Raw genomic sequence first — 25819 nt, forward strand, 5'->3', positions numbered from 1 at the left:
TTGAGTGTAAAATTCTTTGGGCGTTCTCACAAAGTTTCACTTTAGAGCTTCTTATGTTTCTCCGTCAAAATAAAAAAAGGAGATTCTCTGGAAATGTGAAACTCTTTTAGGGCGAGTTTAAACGAAAGTTGATCACGTTTTCGGTATGATTCACCGCCCTGAGAGAACCAATTTCTTTTTGGCTTCCGCCCCGGCCCCCTTGTTCGGAAGAACGACGGGACGAGAAAAAAAAAGAAAAAAGGAAATGACTTGATATGCAGATCTGGTTAAACGTTGTCACCAAGCAACTGACATTATATATTCGTGCTACCGAAGTTAACTGGTTATCACATAGGCTGGTTGAATACAGGGATGTTTTTCCTACACCACGATAGGCATCCCTGGTGCGAGTAAAGAAAGCATGTGTCGTATTCATCAACTGTGGCTCTCGCGTGTTTTAGTGTCAAAATCATATCTGACAGATTTTAATTAATCACCTAAGCATTTACGTAATATTTTCCATACGGCATTTTGAATAGCTGAAACACAATAACAATCACAACCTAAACAATACACAATTCTTTATCAGAATACACAAAAAGCTTAAAAAAACCACCACCACTACCACCGCACCATTAATTCTTTATTATGGTTAGTTTCAGGTGTAGGTGTGTGTGTGTGTGTGTGTGATCTCCCTTTCTCCATATTTCTGAATTTCTGTTTATGGCAAATCAGCGGCTAAAAATTATCTACTGTGACAAGTAGCAAGTGATTGCAATCAATCGACTTTAGTAGAAGAGCAAACCAACTCTATACGTTGTGACTGTAATCCAATTGATAGCATACCTCGGATTAATTAGTTCCTATCTACAGCCTAGCGCAAGACTACACCCTATTCACTTTATCAAATTATCAATTTTTGCAGCTGATAAGGGAAAAAAATGACAAAAACAAACGCCCATTGCTTTACATACAAAAAAAATCGTATAAATCTATGGGCTCCTCAATTTAATCCGTTTTGCATATCCCATATCACCTTAAAGATCAATTTTAATTCATTTTTTTTTTCTTGATTGTCAAAACAGCTTAACAAACGTTTCTTTTCATTGGTCAACTTTGAATACAATAAGGCGTATTTGGCTATCAACGTATTTAATTTCTTATTCTCTTAATGTTATCTACAATCGTCTATTGTTTCATTTCAACGAAATAGCCCCCTCGCTAGCAAATGGATAATGTAGAGATATAAATACACCTGCGAAATTCCCAGACTCTCTCAACTACCTGTGTTAACCAAATTTTCTCAAACACATAGTTCTTTTCAGGATGCCAGAAAAGGAATTAAACTACATCACTTCGCGTGAAATTGCTGGTTCTGATGATAAAGAAGGTGGAGTCTACATTGATGCATTTGACGCTCAAGATTCTCAACCACCTTTGAAGGGATGGGCCAAATTCAAAGATGGTTTCAAAAGAGCTGATACTGATGCCATGGGTATTGACCCAAACTTGTCGGAAGCAGAAAAGATTGCCATCTTGACGGCAAATTCCCCCTTGAGTAAATCATTGAAAAACAGACACTTGCAGATGATTGCTATTGGTGGTAGTATAGGTACTGGTTTGTTTGTTGGTTCAGGAAGTTCATTACATACTGGTGGCCCTGCTGGGTTAATCATTGCTTATATTCTCATTGGTACTATGATTTATTGTACCGTGCAATCATTGGGTGAATTAGCAGTGACTTTCCCTGTTGCTGGTGCTTTTGTGACTTATAATACGAGATTCATTGATCCTTCTTGGGGTTTTGCCATGGCCTGGAATTACGCTATGCAATGGTTAGTGGTGTTACCATTGGAATTGGTGGCTGCCGCAGTGACGATTAAGTTCTGGGATACAACAACAAATTCAGCGGCGTTTGTTGTGATTTTCTATGTGCTCATTATTGCCATCAACTTTTTCGGGGTTCGTGGATATGGTGAAGCTGAATTTATCTTTAGTGCCATTAAAGTTACTGCTGTTATTGGGTTTATCATTTTGGGTATTGTTTTGGCTGCTGGTGGATCACCAAATGGCCGTGGTTACATCGGTGGTAAGTACTGGCAACATCCTGGTGCTTTTGCCAATGGAGTTAAAGGTGTCATTACTGTTTTCGTTGGTGCTGCTTTTGCTTTCGCTGGTACTGAATTGGTTGGTTTGGCTTCAGCTGAATCTAGCAACCCAAGGAAATCATTACCAAAGGCTTGTAAGCAGGTGTTTTGGAGAATCACCTTATTTTATGTCATTTGTTTGACTTTGGTTGGTATCTTGGTTCCATACGACAACACTGATTTGTTTGATGCTGAAAACACTGCTTCGGCTTCCCCCTTTGTTATTGCCATCAAGTTGGGTGGTATCAGTGGATTACCTTCAGTTATGAATGTTGTTATTATGATTGCTGTGTTATCTGTTGGTAACTCCTCAGTTTTTGGTTCATCAAGAACATTGGCTGCTTTAGCTGCTTCTAACCAAGCACCAAAGATCTTTGGATACATTGACAGACAAGGTAGGCCATTGGTTGGTATCATTGTTCAATTGGTCATTGGTGCGTTGTGTTTCCTTGCTGCTTCACCAAAACAAAATCTTGTTTTCAACTGGTTATTGGCATTATCAGGATTATCATCCATTTTTACCTGGGGATCAATCAACTTGTGTCTTATTAGATTTAGGGCCGCTTTAAGATCCCAAGGTAGAGATACCGGTGAACTTCCATTCACTTCCCAAGCTGGATTATTTGGTGCATATTGGGGTATGCTTTTGAACTTGGTGGTCTTGTGTTTGCAATTTTGGATTGCTGTTTGGCCATTACATACCAAACCCAATGCTGAAGATTTCTTTATGAACTTTTTGACTGTTCCTGTTGTTCTTGTATTTTATTGTGGTCACAAACTTTACACCAAGAATTGGAAATTGTATTACAAAGCAAATGAAATCGATATTGATACTGGTAGAACTGATTTGGATTTGGATTTACTTAGACAAGAAATTGCTGAAGAAAAGGCCATTATGAGAGCTAAGCCATTCTACAAGAGGATTTACCATGTCTTTTGTTAGACAAAAAAAAAAGGGGGGGAGTTGCGAAGCGGTGGAGAAAACGGGCGATCATGTGTCGTCACTAGATCATGGCTTGATCTGCTGTGGGATTTGTATTATTTAGTTCTTATATGTTACTTGGAAATATATATTAGTTTACGCAAGGCACGAATCTTGGAAAAGATAAACACAAAAGTGGGGGATTTCGTGGTTTTGAAACTGTTATTATGCCTTAATGAATGAAAGGAAATTCTTGTAGACTTCAAACCCTGTAATTCATCCTCCAAATATTAGACACGTGTATACTCTGATTCTCTTTCTCTCCTGCATGTCTAAATCCAATGCAAGTGCTATGCACCTCGCTTTCAGCATGTGCCAAGACCTTCTCTCTCCCCTCAGTATCAAAATTTTACCTTTTTCTTGAGCTGTGCTGAATCATTCGATCTCACCTGATATAGTAATCTCCATAATCTTACATGTTTCCCCGAAAGATTGAATACAGAGGGGGGGGCAAAAAGTGAAACGGGGCTTTAGTGACTTTGTAAGATTTGGATCTGCGCCGTGTGAATTGTAGCCCGCCTTATATCTTGATAAGGAACTATTTAATCAGCCTATCGTAAACGATGCCCTATTTGATTATCGTTTACGGGAATACCGCGTATACAAAATCGTCCTCCTTGCGGTATTGTGCTACTTATTATTACGCATCCGGGGTAACAAAAGGCAATGGACTTTCACACGGCGATTTGCACATGGAGTATAGCATGCACCACATGAGACATATCTCACTGGAAACGGTTATACCACTAGACCCTCATTTTTAAGTCGAGTCCTCCGAGGGTAACCGGAAATTTGCACAACCTGCAAACGTATGATTAGAGTGGCTTTGAAAGGTGGCATTTATAACCTTAATGACTCGGAAAGTGAAACTTAATGGAGGGGGGTCACACTACCACGATATAACAGACAGAAATTATAATGACCTTTTTGTGTAGTCACAACTTTGTGTATCGGAGATCCAACCAAGAACCATCCAGAAAAATTAATTTGACATGTCAAAATGCCGTGAAAAAAAAAAGAAAAGGGAGACTAAAATTCATTAAAGCGGGAATTAACCATACTCATGCCGTATGTTCACCAGTACTGCATGTGGTAAGCCATTTTTGGTGCGGGTAATGATGTTTTCCCATCTCCGCATGTAAAAGATGTGTCTACGTAAACTGCATGAACATGTGATTTCAAGGTGTTTGCTGCAGCAAATGCTTCTCTTTTAGTTGCTGCAACTACCCGTTCCCTTTCTTTATTCTTTAGTTCGCTTGTGTTTCGTACGGCACGATGCACAAAGTGCTACAACAAGATTCGATCCATAGCAAAAGAAAACAAAAACACTCACGCGACCGGTTCCCCGACCCGAGTGACTAGTGACCAGCCCATTTTGCAACTGAAAGGAGTGTTAGACAGCCACATTGATGCAATTTTGTATTATTTTCTTTTATTCAGCGGCTAATTTTGTGCTCCAACTTTAAACTTTTTCTGCTGTCTATTGAATTTCTTTTTCATTGTAGATGCCACAAAGCCGAAAAAATGCAACCATCGTACAGTTTAAAGGGTTGAAACAAAGAGGAAAAAACCGAAAAAAATCGTCAAAATGCCCTTCAGAAAATAGACATTGTGTTATTGTGCTTAGCAGAGGAGAGAGTGATGATTATAATGCTACTTTTTTACTTTTATCAATGACAAATGATAAGTTGGGGAAAAATCAAAAAATAAAAATTTCTATTCCCTCTCCCGCCGGTTTTCCCACTTTGGGTAACTTTATAATTTCTATTTCATCACTTGATACATTTCTTTTTAAACCTTTTTTGTTTTTTTCAAATAAATAGGCTGGAATTTTTCTTGAAGGGTAAATTGCAAAAGATCTCTTGGCTATCGAAGTATAATACATCACCTCCAAGACACAATACTTTATTATTAATAGTCTTGGCTTTAGAAAAATGTCAGAAAAGAACGATTATATACAGAGTGTTGAAGAACCAATACAACCCCAACACCAAAATGAGGCGTACACTTCTTCATCAGATGCTTCACCATCAGTAACCAATGAAAAACAACAACAAAATGTCATTCAAACAGCTTCACTTGAAGAGGATGCTGAAGTCAAAAAAACCAACTCAAATGAAGTAAACTTTATCGATGATTCACTTCAAGAGGAAGATGAAGGTAGAGAACCAACAGAGCACGAATTTAAAACATTGAGACATGTGGCTGATAGAATTCCCTTTGCCGCTTGGTTAGTCGCTGTTGTGGAATTGGCTGAAAGATTCTCCTACTATGGATTATCAGCTCCTTTCCAAAACTATATGCAAAATGGTCCAAACGACCACCCAAAGGGACAGTTGGATTTGCAACAACAAGGTGCTACTGCTTTGTCGTACTTTTTCCAATTCTGGTGTTATGTTACTCCTATTTTTGGAGGGTGGATCGCGGATACTTATTGGGGTAAATACAAGACTCTTTTCGTGGCTTGTTTTGTATACATTGTTGGTATCTTGATCTTGTTTGTCACTTCAATCCCATCAATTACAAGCAAAAACACTGCTCTCGGAGGTTACGTAACCGCAATCATTATTATTGGTATTGGTACTGGGTTAATCAAATCCAATGTGTCACCATACTTGGCTGATCAAGTGCCTAAAAGGAAACCAAGGATTTCAGTTAGAAAAAATGGTGAACGTGTAATTGTTGATCCAAATATCACTGTGCAAAATATCTTTTTATGGTTTTATTTGATGATTAATATTGGAAGTTTATCAGTTATTGCCACTACTGAATTGGAAGCTCATGTTGGATTCTGGGCTGCTTATTTGTTACCATTTTGTTTCTTTTTCCTTGCTTTGGCTTCATTGATTGCTGGTAAAAATAAATCGGTTGATATCCCAGTATCTGAAAAAATCATCAACAAGACTTTTAAATGTGCTTGGGTTGGATTAACTAATGGGTTCAATCTTGACAATGCCAAACCTTCAGTGCATCCAGAAAAGGAATACCCGTGGACTGATCATTTCGTTGAAGAAGTTAGACGTGCTTTGTATGCATGTAAAGTGTTTGTCTTTTATCCAGTTTATTGGGTCACTTATGGTCAAATGTTGAACAATTTCGTTTCACAAGCTGGTCAAATGAGAGCACATGGATTGCCTAATGATTTCTTGCAAGCTTTTGACTCCATCTGTATCATTATCTTTATTCCAATTATGGAGAGATTTGTTTACCCATTCCTTAGAAGATTCACTCCAGTGAAGCCAATTACAAAAATCTTTTTCGGATTCATGTTTGGAACTGGTGCTATGATTTACGCTGCTGTTTTGCAACATTACATTTACAAATCAGGTCCATGTTATGACGACCCTGGTGCTTGTCCAAATGGTAACAATATCCATATTGCTTTACAAACTCCTGCTTACTGGTTGATTGCCATGTCAGAAATTTTCGCTTCCGTCACCGGTTTGGAATATGCATACACCAAAGCACCGGTATCAATGAAATCTTTCATTATGGCTCTTTTCCTTGTCACAAACGCATTCGGTTCAGCTATTGGTATTGCTTTATCTCCAGTCAGTAAAGACCCCAAGATGGTTTGGACATATACTGGTTTGGCTGTTGCTTGTTTTATTGGTGGATGTTTATTCTGGGTTATTTACAGCAGTTACAACGCCAAGGAAGATTCATGGAATGATTTGGAGTATGAAAATGAATTGGATGAAGCTGTTTTGAGGCCGGTTCACTCTTTAGCTCACTCAGTAAAGAGCATCTAGGGGAATAAATATTGTATTATTAGAATAAAAAGTAACGATTACGATGAACAAGAAAAGTGTAGGTGTTTAATTGTCTATTATGTCTATATTAAACTTGCCAATAACCAGGGAACAAGAAATGCATCTTTTCCAACAACTCCTTCTTTACCCCATGAGGACTAGTACTAACAGCGAATTTCATTGATCCTTGTATATCATTTCCGATTTCGCCTCCCTTTTCAGCAAACTCATCAATCAACTTTGCTGCCAACTTACAAGCATTGGCTGAGTTGGCTTTCAAGTTACCAACAACTGTCTCCACAGTGACGGGCTCTTCACTCTCGTTCCATGAATCGTAATCAGTAGACATACAGATCATTTGGTAAGCAATCTCTGCTTCTCTTGCCAATTTGGCTTCGGGTAACACGGACATATTGATGATAGATCCACCCCATGAACGGTACAATTTAGACTCCGCACGAGTGGAAAATTGAGGACCTTCCATACATATAACTGTCAAATCTTCACCATTGTTGGTGTGTTCTTTAGTATGCAATGTTGGGTTGGCATCTTCTTTGTCGTATCCTTCGAGGAAACCCTCTGATGGTATAGCATTCGCAACAAGTGAATTCAATTTCAAGTCAAATGGTTCACCAAACATTGCATGAGCAACAAATCCCTTTTCGAAAAAAGTTGATGGTCTGATACCTTTAGTTCTATCGATGATTTGTGTAGGCAATACAAAATCTCTTGGCTTGATTTCTTGTTGTAACGAACCAACAGCTGAAAAGGCGATAATCGCTTTGACTCCCAATTTCTTTAATGCAGCAATATTGGCTCTCGATGGAACGTCACTGGGTAACAAATCATGATGTTGGCCATGTCTTGCCAAGAAGGCCACAGGGAACCCCAGTTCAGTTTTGGAAATTGTAATTGGGCTAGATGGGAACCCCCATGGAGTACTAATCGTCAACCTTGCAATTGGGTGTAAATTTGGTAAATCGTATAATCCAGTTCCACCAATAACAGCAAGAGTCACTTGACCATCATAGTGATGGGGTAAATGAGTCACATCAATTTTCTCTCTATGAACAGACATGTTGTTGAATAGTTTTGCCAAGTTTGTCCGAGGGATCTTCTTTACCATACACTGGTGGAAGGAGTTAAAAGAATGACGAATTTGGTCCAGCGGTTAGAGCCCACGAGTACCCAAAAATTTTCAACAAAAGATTTACACAAACGCAGTATTGTTCCTGCATATAAAAGATCCAGAACTGTGGCAACACCAAAGTCCTATATGTGTATTTCACGACATTTATTTTGCGTCACCCAAGGTCGTGTACTTTTGCAACAGCAGTCCCGGACGATTTGTTTTCTTTTGGGCGAAGAGACAATTTTTTGTCTAGTGACTTGCCATTACACCTAAACGTCACCGCCTCCCCGATCAGCATAATAATGTTAGTTACAACGTGTTTAAGACTGTTACCACGCTCATCCCGAGCCAGTGGGCTATCGATACGATGTTTATCCCATACGACAAAGCCCGTCACTACAAAGAAAATCTACGACAAACCTAAATCGAAATCTAAAGAGGAGAGAAAGATATTTGGAAGGTTAAAGGATGCCAGTGGGTCAGAAAATGAAGGAAGTGTTGCATTGCTGAGCTCAACAAGTTCTGGTATCGCAATCCAACCATCTCAGTACCTTCCTACGTCGGCATTACCGCAAATGCCCGAACATTTACAAGAACAATCACTTGAATCGATATATGAATCACTTGGTCAAAGACACATTCTTGATCGAATAAATCAACCCAAGGGGATAGATCTTGTTATTCCACCCGAGTTCATCAAACCTCCACAACCGCCAAAGCGTCATGTGCGTCCAGAAAAGACGAAAGATTTGGACAAGAAAATCAAGAATTTCATCGCTGGTGAACATGATGATCGTAGTTTGATCCATTTGGGTAAGGAAATAAGTGCTCATATGGAACCGGACCATAACGAAATATACCCAATCTTGGAACACCCTTTGAAAAAGTCATTATCGGGTTTGAAAACACTCAATCCAGCCATGAATAAAATCAAAGATCAATTCTTGTGGGATGTGATGCCTGAGGAGAAATTGGCATTTGTTCCACCTTACCAAGCTGACAATCCATTAGGGTTTAAGCAATGGGAGAAGGAGTTGATTGCTGAGCAAGAAAAGGTTAAAAAGGAACAAGATTTGATTTTGAAGGAATTGCAAGAATTTGAAAAACTCATGGGTGATTCAAAATCTTTCTTTGGAAAGAATCAGAATGGTTCGAAAAGTGATGACGTTACTGATAGTAGAGCCAAGGGAAATAGAAGGAAATTGAATCGAAAGTTGTTGAAAAAGTACAAGAAATTGAAAGATGAGGGAAAGATTGATGCTGACTAGAGAGATGGATGTATAGAGTTTTGTATTTATCACGAAAAGTATCTGATGTTATGATTTGATAGAAGATGTAGGCGAAAGCCGGACTCTAAGTAGACAATGGAGATGACATATTTCTTCAATGGCGAAATCTACAACTACGTGAAGTTTTACAAACCAAAATTAAAACATGTACTAATCTTTTCGAGTTAGAAGGTTTGCTGTAACCGTTCTGTCAAAAAGGACCTGACACAATTGATAATCGTTCTAATGGTACGCTCAGCTATTTAAATCGCGGAACGAAACTACCTCATACGGCGAAAGGAATTCTTGTCCATAGTCCATGCGCTTGGGAAGAATCATTTCACACATCTGACGTTCGCAGTTGCGATGGCCCCAAATGTTGTCTTCCTTTCGGCATCATCAACTATACGTATGTATTTACTCATCTACAGCTATAAGTAAAGCTGGGAGACGATCCACTCCATTTTGTAGTAACTTCCAATGGTAAAACCTTTATCTTCATAGAAAAAAGGCATCACTAAAAGCATGCTTGAGTCCTAAACTGGCAATTCACCGGTTCAATTAGAAGTATACACAGATCACCAATCATTAACTATCTACAATCAAGCTACTTTCGAATTGTTAGCGAAACGAAATCAATGTACGAAGGAACAATATTTTGTCGGATTTTCAACCTCATTTTTATACTTCAACAATTTTATTTGAGAATCATGTGATCTTGCTACCCCGCACGTGGCGCACTTTCAATCTTGCCCCAAAAAGAACAAAATACACTTGAATTACCGTATTGTAGGCATAGGTGTTCAATTACTGAAGAGCACAATGAGAGCGAAAAAGCTATTCTATTGCAAGCACTCTATAGCCCGTTTTGACCTTGTTTGCTTGTTTTTGGTGAAGAGATCCTCTTCAATTAACCATGAACGATGATCATGTGATGTGTGTTTTTTGTCCATTTTTGTTGCAAATTTTTTGTGAAAAAAGTGTTTTTGCAGCATTACAAGTTTTAAACAAAGTCCATACCTACCTCCAGTCATGGTAATAGAACCAAGTGTACCTTCACACGTGGAGCTATCACCCATAACCCGAACATACAATACAACCTCACCTATTTCCAGTCCCACACATCGATTTCAACTTCAATTAACAAGCCATTACAAGTATATCCAATCGAGTGAGACCAATGCCGCCTCCACCATACAGGTTTTACCAATCACAACGTCAAGCTCATTTGAAATTCCTTCTCCCACTCAATCTGACCCACTTTCAGTGTCTGTAACACCAGAAGTTCCATCACTTGTATCGCCACATGATCCACCCTACGACGCTGATTTATATTACCCACAAAGAGGTAGTATTAAACCAAGAGGAACGTCCTTATTTGGCCGCGATATGTTTGATGAGTATGTTGGAAACCGATACGATAGGTTCAGGCCAACGGAGTCACAACAGAATAATGATGTTGTTATGAATAATATGCATCCGTTTCAAAGAGATGATTATGGGTTAGAGCCAAAGACATTTTTGGAGAGTATTGCAGCGTGGTTTAAATCAAAATCAGTTGTGTCAGACTTGGAAATGCAACAGCGAAATGATGACGATGACGACGAAGACGTGAAGAGTGAGTCTTTGCACAACACTGTAGTGATTGATCAAGAAGATAATACTTCACCACATCCGGTATACACCCCGAGAGGGATCCCTATTAATGAGTTTGTCTTGAACTACAGTAAGCCAGTTGATGATTCAAACCTTGGCGAAGAAACAGAACGAAGAACCGCAATTGTCAATCTGTTTGATGAAGAAGTGCGCGATTTAGTTGATGGCCTGGATAATTTCTTGACATCTTGTTTTGATGGAATCTGGACATTCTTTAATGACTCCATCACGAACTTCTCAAACTTGTGCTAAACGTATATTGTTAAGTCTTTACACGAATCAATTTTCTACTCTGCGGCATCAGCAAACTTTTCCGAAATGTTGGTCAACAACTCACCAAATTCCTTATCGCCTTCTTCTTCACCTCTACTTGGTTCAAAAAATTTGGCTGATGAAACGGCATGCTTGACGTCACTTGTTGCCTCAGACAACTTTGACCATTGAGCACCATTGGCAACAGCCTTTTGTGCTTCGTCATAGTACGAAATAAATGCCTTCATCATATCGAATGTTTTCCAAATAGGACAGAATGCATCATAGGTGGAGTAACCATTTTGTTGCAAGAAATCTTCCTTGATCAATGCAGCAACATCCAATGTGATCTTGTCTGAATCACTCAATGCAGATTTACCAACCAATTGCACCACTTGTTCCAACTCTTCAGCATTGGATAAAATTTCCTTAATCTTGTTTCTCAACTGGGGGAATTCAGGATAGTTTTTGTCATAATAGTTATTCAACACATTGGTGTATTTCGAATATGAAACAGCGGTATTTATCGAAGGGAAATGCTTTCTTTGTGCCAATTTCTTGTCCAACCCCCAAAACACTTGAGTGATACCCAATGTTGAAGTGGTGACTGGATCTGAGAAATCCCCACCAGCTGGGGAAACAGCAGCAACAATAGACACAGATCCAACTCTATCAGGTCCACCCAATGCAGTAGCTTTTCCCGCTCTTTCGTAAAAAGATGCCAACTTGGCACCCAAATAAGCAGGGAAACCTTGATCAGCAGGCATTTCACCCAATCTACCGGAAATTTCTCTCAATGCCTCAGCCCAACGTGACGAGGAGTCAGCAATCATGGAAACGTTTTTACCTTGATCTCTGAAATATTCAGCTAAAGTGATACCAGTATAGATTGATGCTTCTCTTGCAGCCACGGGCATATTCGATGTATTGGCAACCAAAGTAGTACGTTTCATAATTGGTTCTTTTCTTCCATCAATTTCAGTAAACAATTCTGGAAATTCCATCAACACTTCTGCCATCTCGTTTCCTCTCTCACCACAACCAACGTAAATAATGACATCCGAGTTGGAATACTTTGATAAGGATTGAGAAATGACTGTTTTACCACATCCAAAAGCCCCGGGAATACATGTGGTACCACCTTGAACACATGGAAACAATGAATCCAAAACTCTTTGTCCCGTCAACAATGGATAATCAGCAGTCAATTTTTCAGCAACGGGTCTGGGGACTCTTACAGGCCATGTGTGCATCATGGAGTACTTGTGCTTTTTACCATCAAACTCCAATTCCAAAACGGTATCTTCAACATTGTAAGAACCAGGTTCCGCAATTGAGGTGATTGTACCCCTAGCTCTCGGTGGAAGCAAAATCTTGTGATCATCTAACAATGAGTTTTCATAAATGGACCCAAAGATATCACCACCAGTAATATGATCCCCTACTTTCAATTGACCTGGTTTGAAATCGTATTCAGCCGTTCTTGACAATGATGGCACATCAATACCACGTGGAATATAAATCGAATTGGTCTTTTCTTTAATAGATCTCAATGGTCTTTGGATACCATCGTAGATAGTATTCAACAAACCCGGACCCAATTCAGCACACAAGGGAGCTCCAGTTCTCAAAACTGGATCACCAACAGTTACACCAGCCGTTTCTTCATAGACTTGAATAGTTGCTTTATCTCCATTGATTCTGATAACTTCTCCTACCAAGTTGTCATGACCCACCTTGACCAATTCATACATCGCACACCCCACCATATTTTCAGCAACCACAACTGGTCCTGAAACTGAAAAGATTTGCCCATAGTGGATTTCCTTGTGATCATCTAATGAAAGACGTTTAATTTCTTTTCTTGCATTTTCTAAAGCGCCAGCCTAGAAGGGGAAGTTAGTATGATTGGAACATTCTAGGGAGGTGGTGATGTTACATACCATTGTTGTTGTTTTTTGATGGATTGCTAATTTCGGGAATGCCACTTTGGTATCTAAAAGTTGACGCAATTTTGTTTCAACAACAAAAATTGAGAAATGTAAAAGTCGTGTCGAGAAGGCGAAATTTCATAAAGTTTCATAAACGATAAAGGCATATACACATAGAGGCCCCAATTACAACTTAAATACGTCCATCTTGGCTGCTCTATCTAATGCAATATCACACATTGCCTCAAACGCTTCCTTTTTCTCCAATTCGATGTCATTACGCTTGATTCTTTTCTCCATGTTGGCAATAATTTCATCTCGACTTCTGCCATTGACAAACACCACATATCTCAACCCAGGAAAAGTCTTTTCATACTCTTCATTAAGCTCAGCTAATCTCTTTTGCATTTGTTCACCGCCGAGTTTTTTTTGCTCCTCAGCTGAATGTTGACTCAATTTCGTGTGCTTGGGCGCTCCTAATCGTGGATGTGCTGAAATGATTTCGTTGATTAAAGTGTTTGCTTCAAATCCATTCCTCACGGCGAAGAATCCATTGCGATAAACAAGAATCTCAAGTTCATTACGAACTAAATTGATGAACTCAGCGTAGCTTTCGTAATTTTTTTTAATGACACAAGATTGAATAAACCAATTGAGGGAGTCACATGGTTCAAATAGGTGGTCAATTACCACCTTCTGTTCCTCTGGCGGCAGCAGTCTAAACTGTTCAATGGGTGGTAGCTGGTACATGGGATAAGCTTTAGGGTTGGTTCTGGTTGATTTTTTGTCAGTTAATCTAGTGGGGTCAATTGTGGTGAAATAAAAGGAGCGAGAGAAAATTAAATATTCACAAAAATTATTCTTATCTCGGGTATCTACGAGTGTAATAAAAAGTGTAGTTTATAGTACTGTGTTTGCGCTATTTATTATTATTTTAGTCGGTGAAATGCTGGATGGTTCTCAATTCATCCAATTTCTTGTGGCTTGGGCCACCCTTTTGAGCAATCAATGGGTGTCTCCATTGTTTCACATAACTAAACAACACATCAGCCAATTTAGTTTGATCATGCAACCCCAAGTCGGCAAACGTCTTGGCAGCGGGGTCTATATGCTGATCTATAACGTGTCTTTGCATTTGGTCAGGGTTTGCCAATTTCCACCACACCAATTGTTGTACTTGTGCGATAATTTTAGCAATTGACAATGGCAAGTCATAGTCGTAGAAATTATAACTGATTGGACCTGCTTGTGCGTAGTTTTCGGTAATGCCGTGAATCATTTGTCTGATATCTAGATAAGACAATTTTTCCGGTCCATATAATTCATACAATTGACCAACGGTGGAATCGTCATAGGCAATTTTTTCCAAAGCTCTAGCTACATCAAGTACATGCACTGGGTAAATTTGCTTTTGGTTTCTGTTGGGGGTCCACATTTTAATCTTTGGTCCCAAGTAGTTTAACAAATTGTCTTCTCTACCAAACATTTGTGATGGTCTAACAATTGTCGAATCGGGGATGATATCTCTTACGACTTGTTCACCAATTCCCTTTGTGGCATAAAAGATAGACTCCGATTTTGGGTCAGCATTGTAGGAGCTGACATGGATATACCTTGGAACCCCAGCGTCTTTAGTAGCCTGAGCAATCCTCTCAGCCAAGGCAATATTGACATCCGCCATGGTGAAGTTTTTGGTATTATAATCGGCACCAATACAGTTGATAACAATATCAGAATGGGCCACTGAATCTTGTATACTTTGCAAATTACGAGCATCAATTTCAACAAAATTAACCACACCCAAGTCACCAGCAACTTTCAAAAATCTCTTCTTCATGTCATCTCTGAATGGGACAATTGTGGTGGTACCGTGTCTGGCAAGTTTGGACACAAGGTAACGTCCCAAGAACCCACTAGCTCCAAATACTGTTGCTGTGTATCCAGTTCTTGATGAACGACCTCCAGGTCCCACCGATACATTTACCTTGCCATTTTTGGTGATGTTGATGTCCGAGTCCAATACAGAAGTGTATAACGACCTGCAAGGGACTGTCAACTTGGGTATAGTTCTAACTTGTGTTCTCAACATTACACTTGTCGGAGGAGTTCCTTATTGGGTAAGCTTCGTTATTGGGTGTATTTTTTTTTTTTTTCGTCTTTTGCTTACACTTTAATTTTCTTCAACTTCTGGTTGGCTTATTTCTGGAATGTCGTGCGGATGAGAGAGTTATTGTCGCGACACTCTACATACATGCTTTGTAATACAAATACATTAAACCAAGTCTAAAACCTTTGCGCCTTCTACAAGAAGTAATCTGGGGTCTTTCTCGTCACTGTTGGCTCACCCGGCCTTACTGATGGATCGTATTGCAAAAATTGTCTGTTGTGTTGTTCATCGACCTCCATTATTGCTGCTTGATTACCACATCTGTAGCAATAATTTGGTGCTGAAAAGATGGTGACAACATTTTCTTGATGACTCCAACTAAACCCTTCCATAACCAATTGATGTGCTCTGGCAATTAAACTTAAATCATTAGTGTGATTAAACTGCTCGGAAATATCTTGTCCAAAAGTGAATCCAGCACCTCTGGGACTAATACCCCAGCCGCCTCTATCATCAGGGTCAGACCATAATAAATCACACATGGGTCCTTCATGGGGCACTTCTTGAATCCTATTCAATTCCCTCACTTGATCAATGGTTTCAATCATTGGTGATAACCCACCATGTAAACAAAATACCTTGTTGTCAACTAATGCTGTAATTGGGAAATAGTCAAACAAGTCGGTAAACACTTTCCAAACCGTTGCTGAGCCATATTTTCGTAAACATTCGTCATAAAAGCCGTAAACTTGAGTAATTTGTCTCGACTCGTGGTTTCCTCTTAGAATGGTGATTCTATTGGGGAACCTCACCTTCATACAAACCAAATAGGATACAGTTTCCACAGAATAGTAACCACGATCGACATAGTCTCCCATAAACAAGTAGTTTGTGTCAGGGCAAGGACCACCAATCTTGAACAATTCCATCAAATCATGGAATTGACCATGAACATCACCACAAATTGTCACTGGAACATGAACTGGTTGTACATTTTCTTCGCGTAGTAAGACATCAATGGCCATATTACACAATTTTTTCACATCGGCTTCAGAAAGTGGTTCACATTTGGATAATTTTTCAATCCATGCGTCTAATTGGTTGATCGACAGGGCATCTAGAGAGGGTGCTTCACCTTTTGCGTCGTCTGAGGTGGCAGCTTCCTTGATGGTGGATTTGTTTGCTGATTTGATTGGTGACGAGGAAGAGGAAGGGTCGTTGCTGTTGTAGGTTTGGTCTTCAACGTCCTCCATTGGTACATCCGTATCTAAATCCATTATTCAAGGGTGGGTAGTGTGTATTACTGATGAGTGGTGAGCCTGATGGGAAATGCAAAGTAAATTAACTGTGATGGTTATGTCTATAGGGTGAGTATGTTTTGGTGAACCCGTCGAAACAGTTTTCATGTTTTTTTTTTTTTTACTTTTTCGTTGACTTTTGAGAATTGTCATCTGCACTAAAAATGAGAATGCTATACAATAGAACTATCTAAGATTACTCAAGTTGAAGAAACTGGATCCTATTACACTTCCCTTATCAGAGCCTTGATTCGGGTCTGCTTGACCAGGGTCTGCTTGGTTATCCTCAACGTAATTTGTAGCATTAAGCAATGAGAAGAAACTTCTGGTGCTAGCACTCATGGGGAGATTATTATTGTTGACAACACTAGGGAAACCAAACTGTGGTGTAGGTGGAGCATTCGCAAGAAAATCGGCTGCTCCAGAAGTTTGATTGGCAAACTTGTGTCCATGTTCATTTTTGGGCACAATTGTGAAGAAATCTTGCTCTTCATCGTCTTCGTCATCGTCAGCTCGGTATTGGATCGTTGGTGTTGGGTTATTGACATCAAAATCCCCATCCAATCGAGAGACTGTAAAGTCCCTCATTAGCTCATTGACATCGATTTGGGAAGCAAGTCGTTGTTGGGGTTGTAAATGAGAAAATGTTGGTTGTTGGGCTTGAGGTGTGATTCCAGTGTGGAAAGGGAAATCAATGTTTGCTTGTGGTGTTGGTGGTGTGGGTTGGTAGATTTGAGATTGCAATTGTGGTTGCTCTTGCTTTTCACTTGTGTCATCCTTCTTTACCTCGCTCAACATTAGGAACCAATTGTTGAGTATCTTGTGAGCTCGAATTAGTTTATTGATATTGTTGAAAAATGGTAAATGAGTAATGATTAGCTCAGTGTATCGAACTAATAGCTCTTGATCTTGTATATTGACTGGTTTCCCTAGCCTGACTTCAACTTGTTTGATTTCGAGAAATACTTTTAAAATATGCAACAATGGTTGTAGAATTTGATAGTTGGACACTTTCACTTTGAAAACGTCTGAATCAGCAAGTTCCAAATTTCTGCAGATTGTGTCAATAATTCGAACAACTTCTAATTTACTTTGGTCAAAACTTAATGGTCGTACAAGCATGATTTTGAATAATAGAATCTCACGCAAGATACACCACATGTAGTCGGTGCATCTCAATGCATCAATCCTCCCCTTTAGTTCAATATACCCTGGTTGTGGTTTATCAAATTCCAACAGCAGGTTGAACCATGCGTTTCTGCAAAGCGGATCTATCAATCCCAGATCATCAATAATGTGCATCAACTCGAAAGCGTATCCTTCGCCGTGATACCTATCACTTTTCAAATGTGTCAATACATTGTTGTTTCGGAACAAGTTCACATCGTAATTGTATGAACTGAATATGATGTAGTATCGTTCAAATGAGTAAATCAATTCGTATAATTCGCGTAAGGGAACTAGCGAGTCGCTTTCCTTGACACTGATTAGCTGAAACGTGCTGATTGCTCGACTTAAATACAAGATCTTTTGATGCTCTTGTGCTTCATTTCCATAAGCGTTATGGGCCTCTGTTGCTGAGTTGAGGGTGTTTGTTAAATTCAAAATGTGATTGTAATTGCACAATTGTATGTTGGATAGCGACAAATTGTAGTAAATTTGATATTGGTTCAAATGGGCAAAGAGATACTGATTTCCATTGGCTCTAGTCTTTGGTATGATTGAAGGTACAATGAAATTCTTTTCAATTAACGAGAAAATCTCCAATACTTTGAAATGACACAAGTTTTTAAACGACTTGTATGGTCTAAAAGCAAGAAACTTCTTGGGGTACCGTAAAAATTTCTTGAATTTTTGTTTCTTCAACTTGATGAGTATTTCGGCAATGATTTGATTCAAAGTGATGATGATTAGTAGTGTCGACAAGTATAACGAGTCATCATGATGATCAACCAAGTTGATTTCTGTAAAATGAGTATTGATTCCGGAAGTGTTGATCATGTTTGGGTAATTTGTAGTTAAAAATGATACTAGTCGGGAGTAGTTGGTCAATACTGAATTCACCGTCAATGGCGCAAGCAACTCGCGAATCGCTGGCTCTTCACCTATCAAGTTGAGATTCTCCATCAAGTAGAATGGAGTGACGAGGTATTCCTCAGTTGATGTGCCCGTCTGGGTGTCGTTGCTTGCCAGAGGTTGTAGTTGGGTGGAGTGTAGAGTGGAGCTCTCGGGAAATTGGGATGCCGCAGAGCCATGGGCCTGACCCACTAAAGCCACACCCATTTGCCCCTGATTTGACTGACTGTGCAGTCTTTGCTGAACTGGATTCGGCGTCACTGAATGCGCAACTGATGACCTTGCCGACGGTGACGATCGATGAGATTCAGTTTCTTCAATGCTCGGACTTTTCGAATATACCGAAGTTGATGAATTTTTCGAAGATAATTGTGGTCTAGATGTATTAAGCTCAATCACCTCACTTAGATTATTAATCGAATCAATCGTTCTTTTCGATAACGCCTTGGGCCCCGATTTCTTTCGTTCTCGATTCCTTGTACAAACCCATCCGTTATTCTTGCAATGAGAACAAGGTGTAGTTGGTTCACATCGAATTTTCCTCAATGCGCAAGCATCACAAGCTCGTGACGTTGTCGTTCGCTTTTTCCTATTTGGTTTGTGAGTGTTTGTGGTGTGCTTGTTGGTTAATTTAGTGACTGATTGATTGGTGATGTTTGGCTGTGTCAAGGCACCATTATCCAAGTTTCCCTCACTTTTGAAAAAATCGGAAACTCTGTTGCTGCTGGGGGGAGATTGTCGTGAGTCAGCTGTGCTGTTGTTCATGGTAGGGGGAGGTATTCTTTGGGGGAAGGTATCCTCTAAAGGCTTCTGGAAGAGCTCGTAAATGGGCACAATTTTTTTTTTCCCTCTTCAATTTAGGGTTTTTGTGAAAAAGCTGGAGACCACAGAAAACGCAGAGGAGAAGGAGGAGCTCGGTGGAAGGGGGGAGTGTCTACGTGGTCTCGGGCGCAACTTCATCTTAGGTAGATAAGTATCTACTGCGTGGCATCTACTGCGTTGCCACTACTGCGTAGTTACCACTTCGTTGTGTCTGGTATCTACTGCGCCTATTTTTGCAGCCTCTTGATTCCTAATTTTCTCGGACGGTTTTCATCCAGTGGGGTAAATCAGGTACAAGATACATCATCTATTAATTCATCATATTCCTATATTGTCTCTGTTCATCTTCCATGTCGAGGTATATTTCATACTTAACAAGCAACAACGCTAACTCATCCTTGAGGGATGATAGCGAGTTATAGTCACCAGGATGCACCATTTTTGTCGCAGTGCCACTTCTTGTCACCTCATCAAAAGCGTCGTCATAAGTCCAACCTTGTTGACATAGATGAGCTACGCGACCCATTTTTGCAGCTCCCGGACAACAATTTGCGTCAATCTTTGTAACGGTCACGTTGCACACACTTGCAAGAAGTTGTAAAAACAAATCATTCTTGCACTGAGAACCAGAGACAAACAAGCTGTTTATACTTAATGGTTCAAAAAGTTGTCTTGCTTGAAACACAAGAAACTCCATAATGAGACTATATTCCGCGAGCAATGACTCGAGGGTTATCGTGTTGATTATTAATCCAAATGGCCCATTGGGGTTATCAATAATCATTTCCAACACGGCGCAATCTTGGTAAGGTGTTCTATTACCATATACATCTCCATAGTAGAAATAACTTTTCAAAAGCTCGTGTATTCCTTGACGTGATCCAGTGTTTTGTTCAAGTTTTTGAAAAATGGTTGCGTATTTTGTTTTGCAGTGCCATATTTGGCAAATAATCGTTCGTATAGTTTGCCGGCGGCAGGCTGACCAAACTCGTACAAGTGTTGGAAATCTTTAGCAATACCGGATGGTCCCTAAATACCAGGACAGTAGTCCTTTTAATCACTTAGGTGGATAAAACAAGTAGATGTCCTTGCAACCATAAAATAGGAACCTGCCTTTGCAGTTACGTTTGAATTGATCCAGCCTACATAACAGTCAATACAACCGTAGCCAATAATGGCATTGATGCCAATGACAGTGCCAACGGGCTCACCCAATCGTGGGGAACCACCTGAACCGTCCAATCCACCAATCTCAATCAAGATTCCTGCCTCACAAAGCAACTGTGTTGACCATCCTTTGATTGACCCGTCAATGGTATACAATCCACTGAATTGTAGTGGATGGTACCCCACCCCAGTCACACCTTATTTCAACAAATAGCACATTTAATCACACAATTCAAAACAAACTATTTCCTCTGATTTAAACCAGTCTTGAATCATTTTCGTCTTGGAATGACCGAGTTCGGCAACGAATATGCCACCTAGTTCTTGTCGTGCTTGACTGATCTTGAGAGAGGCTGAATTGTTGAAGAACTCAGTCTCCTTAAGGGAAGTGTTGTCCATGTAGAGTGGAATGTTTTATGGAGTGTCACTAGTTATATTAAATGGTTGTAGATATACGTCAAGTTTTCTTGTAATGACCATGGAACCTGCAACTGATATTGCGATGGAGTTGTAATGTCATGGCAATAATTGTAAGAGTGAGTAGTAGATTGACAATGAAAATTGAGAAATGAAGCGTCCTCTATAGGTAGCAATGGGTAACTTTTTTGTTTTAAAGTCGTGACTGGCACGTATTGACGCTGTATACCTAAATTTACTCCAACATGCATTAAAGTGGTAAACAGTTACTTAAAAATTTCAATTTTTTTACTATACAATTACAAATACAAATAGAAAATAAAGGCAAACAATTTAGACAGTGGTGTCTCTTTCTAATATCCGATGGTGGCTGCAGAACCTGATTGTTGCAACCAGGAGTTTACAGTATCCTCATCCAAACTGGAACCAAAGTTTGTTGAATCATCAACTTGAACAATGTGAATTTCATTACTGGTAAAAATGACTGCTGCTTTCAAAGATCCACTAGTTGGTCTAGCGAAATAATCTTGGGATCCACCACCACCATTGTTGGTGTTTGATGAAGCACCTTGGCCATCATGCAAATGACTAATCAATTTGTTTGATCCAGAAGACAAGATTTCAAATAAATCCAATTCACCACAACCGGTTTTCCAACATGAACAAGAAGAATCACCATATTGTAAAGTTCTAGGGATCTTGGCATTTAATAACCAAACAGCTGGCATATCAGCATTGAATCCAGAAGAGCCATCACTTGGCATTTCAAATTCAAAAATAAAAATCTTGTTGCTTCCACCAAACCCATGATGAGCAACAGTTCCCTCTCTGTAGTAACCACAAGAGTTTCCTGAACATTTTTCACCAGACATGACGACAAATTCAGTGTTTGATCCAATAGTGACTTCTTCTAAAGCAACGGCACTTGATGATCCACCCGAGTTGTCGGAGTTTGCATATGATAATGAATTTCCAAACTTGGATGACCAGACACCGGAACCGGAACCACCATAGTAGTTTAAAAAGACACAGTTATCGGCATTGCCTGGGGTATAATAAGAGTCTCTTTGCCAAGCACCATCAGCAGAAGCAGTCTCTGAAGATGAAGAATCGGATGAGGTGGTTGTTGGTGCTGAGGAGGTGGAGATTGATCTGTAGGCTTTTCCTTGTCCGGCTAAATTAGTGATGGAAGTAGTGCCAGAAGAGCCATCTGCGGGGGAGCTAGAGCCACCTTGGTTATCATCAGCGGTCGATGTTTCTGTTGTTTGTGAAGTGACGGTGTTTCCATTACCATCAATCAATACAGTTTGAGTAACTTGAACAATTTCAGTAGCTCTTTTATGTTTGTGGTGGATATGTTGAGTATTGCAATCTTCAACTTGTCTCTTGCTATTAGATCCGCTTGGATAGTAGACACCAAATTGTAACAATTTCAAAGGACCTCTGAAATGAACTGATAATTCTTCATCGAGGGGGCTCAAGTTTCCTGAAAAGGAGTATGATTCTTGAGAACAAGAGCCACTGTCTTCATCCATATTGGTGACATCTTGGTAGGATCCTGAAAATCCGATACCTTTGTAAACAACCTTTTTGGTTTCAGAACAGTAATAGTTTCCACCATCGTATGAACAGGAGGCATTGACGATGGAGGACAACACAGCAATTAACGTGGCGGTTGAAAACTTCATTGGGGGTATAAAGGAGTGACTATAAGGAACGACTGTGGTATAAAGGAATGACTAAAGGTTAGAAATTTTGATCACTTTAAAGGAATGACAAGGTGAAAGGAGCTGAAAAAAATGTGGTGATATGAAAGGAGTATAAAAGGAAGAGAAATTTTGTTTTGGTTTTATTGTGAGGCCATAGAGAGGTGGTCAGAGTTTTTTTTTGCTTTGTGATGGAATGCAAGGCTTACCTGGCGTTTGTTTAGTTTTGGGATTATTGAAAATTGATGCAAAAATAATATGTACTCAGCTGGCTTTTGTGTAAGTTGTAGTTGTTTTTGTTTACATTCTGTTAAACGAGTTTGATTATTATTCTTAACTATGTGAGTGGTAGTGTACAATTTTCCAATTATTGCTGGCTTTGGTTAAAATTTAGGACTCCTGTTTTCTTCACCGCGTAGTTACACAAAACGAGCGTTATTTCTATTGTTTTGTTCACGTGACACATTGTCGTGTCAATTGTCCTAATTGGGACAAACAAAAAATAAACAGAGTAACACAATAGAAAAGCCCAAAATCGTCAAATTCTTCCAGCCTTGTTTCAAGACAAAACATGAGTATGAGTCGAGAGTGGGAAAGTGTGGGAAAGAGTAGATGAGAGTACACTGTTGAGTGGGTGTCCCTGTACGACAACGCAGATCGTTTACGCATCCCTTAACTCGTTTGAGATCAGAGATCAGAGTCGTCTGTCTGTTAGCTCGCGCATGGAAAGTTAACCCGAGATGGGCTCATTTCGGGAAGAAATTTTCTCATTTTTTGGCTTTAAAACTTGGCAAAAAAAGATTGTGAAGAAATTGTTTTACAAAAGAATTGGAACATTGTGTAAATGAGCTGCTAGTTTGATTAGCCTTGATGTAAGTAATTAACTGGGTTAAGAGATCGACAAGTTTAAAGGGTAGTGTTGAGGGAAGGCGCCTTACTAGATCGAGTCATTTGCCTCTACCAACCGTCACTTGTCTGATTTACTTGGAATCGTTCTTGATCGATTTTGTGAAATACTACAGCATTTTGTCTAACTAATAAGTCTTTCCTCTAATGCCTCATCAATCAGAGTTCTCTCATCTTCTGCTTCCCCTTCCTTTAACCAACTGGGGATAAAGCTCCAGTTCTCTACCTCGATAACTCCATTAAACCATAGGGTTCCAAACACTAGTATGGCAAACCCCATCATTTGCAAAAACTTGAAGTGCTCCCATCGCATTACCACAACAGCAAATAACCACACAATCAATGTTCTACATGTATCGACAGTTGACCTTGCAGTGGCTGAGATTCGATGAGTAATGGATAACCCACAGAAGTTGAAACTGGCAATTGATGCCATAATAAGAAATGAAGTAACAAGTACGGTTTTGTTACCCAAAACTTCTGAAAATGCTTCTACAATGTTGAATGGGGATTGGGCAAATTCTTTTGGTGATTGAACGGCCTTTGCCACAAAGTTGAGCACCACCATGAACATGACAATTGTCACTGCCCCGAAAAACCCTTCAATGTAGACCAATTGTAGTGGAATTATTGGTTGTTTGGCCAAAATGTGCTCTTCAACAACAAATTGCACCCCTTGTAGTGAAGTGGCACCAATTATCAACAAAATACCAAACACAATCAACCCAGCACTCAGTGTAGCCTCTTTTTCCTTTGTTTGTGTTCCACTAAGTCCAACAATGGCCACACCCAAAGTAATCACAACTAAAGCAATCCAGTGTAATTTGGAAATCTTTCGATTGAGAAATACAACCGATAATACAGCAACAAACAACACTACCGACCCACGAGTCATTTGGTATATTGAGACAGGCACGTAAATGAGTCCAATATTGAGCAATGTTGTGCAACTTAAATCACATATTGCTGGGATTGCCAATTTCCAATGCTTGAAAAGAGCTACACCACCACCGGTGCTTTCCTCTTGATCTAATTGAATATACGACCTTGAGTAGTACCATTTATACCCCAAGTAAACGAAAAACATGGCCAATTCACCTAAAAACATTTGCAAAGTTTGTATCGCCGGTTGGTTGAAATACTGCGGGGAGGAACCTGTGTCTTCACAGTTGCGTACACATTGGTTATCTTGGTATTTTGTGAGTAGCGAGTTGGCAGCACCAGTAAGTAGCGTACCGAGTACAATAAAAATGAGGCTGATATCCATTGTGGGAATAGGGGACGGGTGGTGGCGGGGAAGAAGGTGCTAGTGAATATTTTTTTTTTTTGGTCTTGTTTCAGATATATGAGGGAAGAGCTGGGGAAAGGAGCTTCCGGGAAGAGGAGCTACCGGGGAGGGAGCTAGATGCTTCAAGAGCTAGGAAGGGTTAAACTGGTGTAGCTAGTGGCTAGCAGAGCTACAGAGTTGTTTTTAAATGAAGTTTTATTTTCGGCATAACCAAAATTGCAAAAAATGTCATCAACCCACCACCCTAGTTTCTTCTCTTTTGCTAATGAATTCTACTATTGAATCTGATCGCCAGTTGGTTGCCTCCCCTGTCTCCAATGCTTTCACCACTAATCGCAAAATCTCCCCATCATTATCACTTGTGAATAACAATTTTTACCACAAAAAGATCACCCACGATGAAAACATCTTGTCCATTCATGAGTCACTTCACAAGTCAGGGATATTGTTTTTGGTTAGTATCTACTGCTTTCTTTGCAACTTGAACGAACTGAAACAACCCACTAGTGAGAAAATTGAACTATTTGCATCTTTTTACATTGATCAGTTTGCTTTACTCCCATTCACAGGTCAAGTAGAGCTTACCAAAGATGAGTTTGATGTTGTGATTACCCTATTTGATGATTTTTATATCGATTACAACTTTGTTACATTGAGTCAACTGAGTATCAAGAATAAAGGGAAGTTGCAGCAAGCAATTGCCGAGTGGTTTAAATCAAGGGGAGTGGTAATGGAGGGGGGTAAAGCCTTCACCAGGGAGATTCTCAGTGCTGCATTGAATGATTGGTGTCTGCATTTGCAAAGATAAGAGGGGAGCTTTGGGGAGTTACTAATGAGCTTCTGATGAGCTATGCGTCTGTGCTTTTGTAGATTTGGCTATTTATTTTGAGATGAGATTTTTTTTTTTTTGGCTCTCTTACGATGCTTCTTTAT

At 39.6% G+C, this 25819-nt stretch overlaps 15 protein-coding genes across 15 annotated transcripts; 5 read left to right on the forward strand and 10 right to left on the reverse strand. All coding sequences in view use genetic code 12, as the record gives it.

Annotated features, from left to right (window-relative positions):
• Nucleotides 1-1305: 1305 nt before the first annotated feature.
• Nucleotides 1306-3069, forward strand: GAP2 (amino acid permease; the record flags this gene model as incomplete). The annotated part of the gene is made up of 1 exon (XM_036810791.1): nt 1306-3069. The coding sequence occupies one exon, from the start codon at nt 1306-1308 to the stop codon at nt 3067-3069; it is 1764 nt and encodes a 587-aa protein (XP_036667292.1).
• Nucleotides 3070-5042: 1973 nt separating this feature from the next.
• Nucleotides 5043-6860, forward strand: PTR22 (Ptr22p; the record flags this gene model as incomplete). The annotated part of the gene is made up of 1 exon (XM_036810792.1): nt 5043-6860. One exon carries the CDS (start codon nt 5043-5045, stop codon nt 6858-6860), a length of 1818 nt encoding a protein of 605 aa, XP_036667293.1.
• Nucleotides 6861-6948: 88 nt separating this feature from the next.
• Nucleotides 6949-7938, reverse strand: MEU1 (S-methyl-5-thioadenosine phosphorylase; the record flags this gene model as incomplete). The annotated part of the gene is made up of 1 exon (XM_036810793.1): nt 6949-7938. One exon carries the CDS (start codon nt 7936-7938, stop codon nt 6949-6951), a length of 990 nt encoding a protein of 329 aa, XP_036667294.1.
• A 356-nt stretch (nt 7939-8294) lies between these two features.
• CPAR2_503560 (uncharacterized protein) lies at nt 8295-9260 on the forward strand (the record flags this gene model as incomplete). Its single annotated transcript, XM_036810794.1, has 1 exon — nt 8295-9260. One exon carries the CDS (start codon nt 8295-8297, stop codon nt 9258-9260), a length of 966 nt encoding a protein of 321 aa, XP_036667295.1.
• Nucleotides 9261-10292: 1032 nt separating this feature from the next.
• Nucleotides 10293-11168, forward strand: CPAR2_503570 (uncharacterized protein; the record flags this gene model as incomplete). The annotated part of the gene is made up of 1 exon (XM_036810795.1): nt 10293-11168. The coding sequence occupies one exon, from the start codon at nt 10293-10295 to the stop codon at nt 11166-11168; it is 876 nt and encodes a 291-aa protein (XP_036667296.1).
• Nucleotides 11169-11203: 35 nt separating this feature from the next.
• Nucleotides 11204-13114, reverse strand: TFP1 (H(+)-transporting V1 sector ATPase subunit A; the record flags this gene model as incomplete). The annotated part of the gene is made up of 2 exons (XM_036810796.1): nt 11204-13054; nt 13112-13114. 2 exons carry the CDS (start codon nt 13112-13114, stop codon nt 11204-11206), a joined length of 1854 nt encoding a protein of 617 aa, XP_036667297.1.
• A 171-nt stretch (nt 13115-13285) lies between these two features.
• Nucleotides 13286-13849, reverse strand: CPAR2_503590 (uncharacterized protein; the record flags this gene model as incomplete). The annotated part of the gene is made up of 1 exon (XM_036810797.1): nt 13286-13849. One exon carries the CDS (start codon nt 13847-13849, stop codon nt 13286-13288), a length of 564 nt encoding a protein of 187 aa, XP_036667298.1.
• Nucleotides 13850-14033: 184 nt separating this feature from the next.
• On the reverse strand, nt 14034-15188 carry CPAR2_503600 (uncharacterized protein; the record flags this gene model as incomplete). The annotated part of the gene is made up of 1 exon (XM_036810798.1): nt 14034-15188. The coding sequence occupies one exon, from the start codon at nt 15186-15188 to the stop codon at nt 14034-14036; it is 1155 nt and encodes a 384-aa protein (XP_036667299.1).
• Nucleotides 15189-15400: 212 nt separating this feature from the next.
• On the reverse strand, nt 15401-16483 carry PPH21 (phosphoprotein phosphatase 2A catalytic subunit; the record flags this gene model as incomplete). Its single annotated transcript, XM_036810799.1, has 1 exon — nt 15401-16483. The coding sequence occupies one exon, from the start codon at nt 16481-16483 to the stop codon at nt 15401-15403; it is 1083 nt and encodes a 360-aa protein (XP_036667300.1).
• A 207-nt stretch (nt 16484-16690) lies between these two features.
• On the reverse strand, nt 16691-19345 carry CPAR2_503620 (Zn(II)2Cys6 transcription factor domain-containing protein; the record flags this gene model as incomplete). The annotated part of the gene is made up of 1 exon (XM_036810800.1): nt 16691-19345. One exon carries the CDS (start codon nt 19343-19345, stop codon nt 16691-16693), a length of 2655 nt encoding a protein of 884 aa, XP_036667301.1.
• A 367-nt stretch (nt 19346-19712) lies between these two features.
• CPAR2_503630 (uncharacterized protein) lies at nt 19713-20186 on the reverse strand (the record flags this gene model as incomplete). Its single annotated transcript, XM_036810802.1, has 1 exon — nt 19713-20186. One exon carries the CDS (start codon nt 20184-20186, stop codon nt 19713-19715), a length of 474 nt encoding a protein of 157 aa, XP_036667302.1.
• A 602-nt stretch (nt 20187-20788) lies between these two features.
• Nucleotides 20789-20968, reverse strand: CPAR2_503640 (uncharacterized protein; the record flags this gene model as incomplete). The annotated part of the gene is made up of 1 exon (XM_036810803.1): nt 20789-20968. One exon carries the CDS (start codon nt 20966-20968, stop codon nt 20789-20791), a length of 180 nt encoding a protein of 59 aa, XP_036667303.1.
• A 371-nt stretch (nt 20969-21339) lies between these two features.
• Nucleotides 21340-22674, reverse strand: TOS1 (Tos1p; the record flags this gene model as incomplete). The annotated part of the gene is made up of 1 exon (XM_036810804.1): nt 21340-22674. One exon carries the CDS (start codon nt 22672-22674, stop codon nt 21340-21342), a length of 1335 nt encoding a protein of 444 aa, XP_036667304.1.
• A 1048-nt stretch (nt 22675-23722) lies between these two features.
• Nucleotides 23723-24865, reverse strand: CPAR2_503660 (uncharacterized protein; the record flags this gene model as incomplete). The annotated part of the gene is made up of 1 exon (XM_036810805.1): nt 23723-24865. The coding sequence occupies one exon, from the start codon at nt 24863-24865 to the stop codon at nt 23723-23725; it is 1143 nt and encodes a 380-aa protein (XP_036667305.1).
• Nucleotides 24866-25151: 286 nt separating this feature from the next.
• Nucleotides 25152-25694, forward strand: CPAR2_503670 (uncharacterized protein; the record flags this gene model as incomplete). Its single annotated transcript, XM_036810806.1, has 1 exon — nt 25152-25694. One exon carries the CDS (start codon nt 25152-25154, stop codon nt 25692-25694), a length of 543 nt encoding a protein of 180 aa, XP_036667306.1.
• Between the last annotated feature and the right edge of the window lie 125 nt (nt 25695-25819).

This window comes from Candida parapsilosis, contig 006139 (genome assembly GCF_000182765.1).
Source record: "Candida parapsilosis strain CDC317 annotated contig 006139".
In the NCBI taxonomy this organism is placed as follows: domain Eukaryota; kingdom Fungi; phylum Ascomycota; class Pichiomycetes; order Serinales; family Debaryomycetaceae; genus Lodderomyces; species Lodderomyces parapsilosis.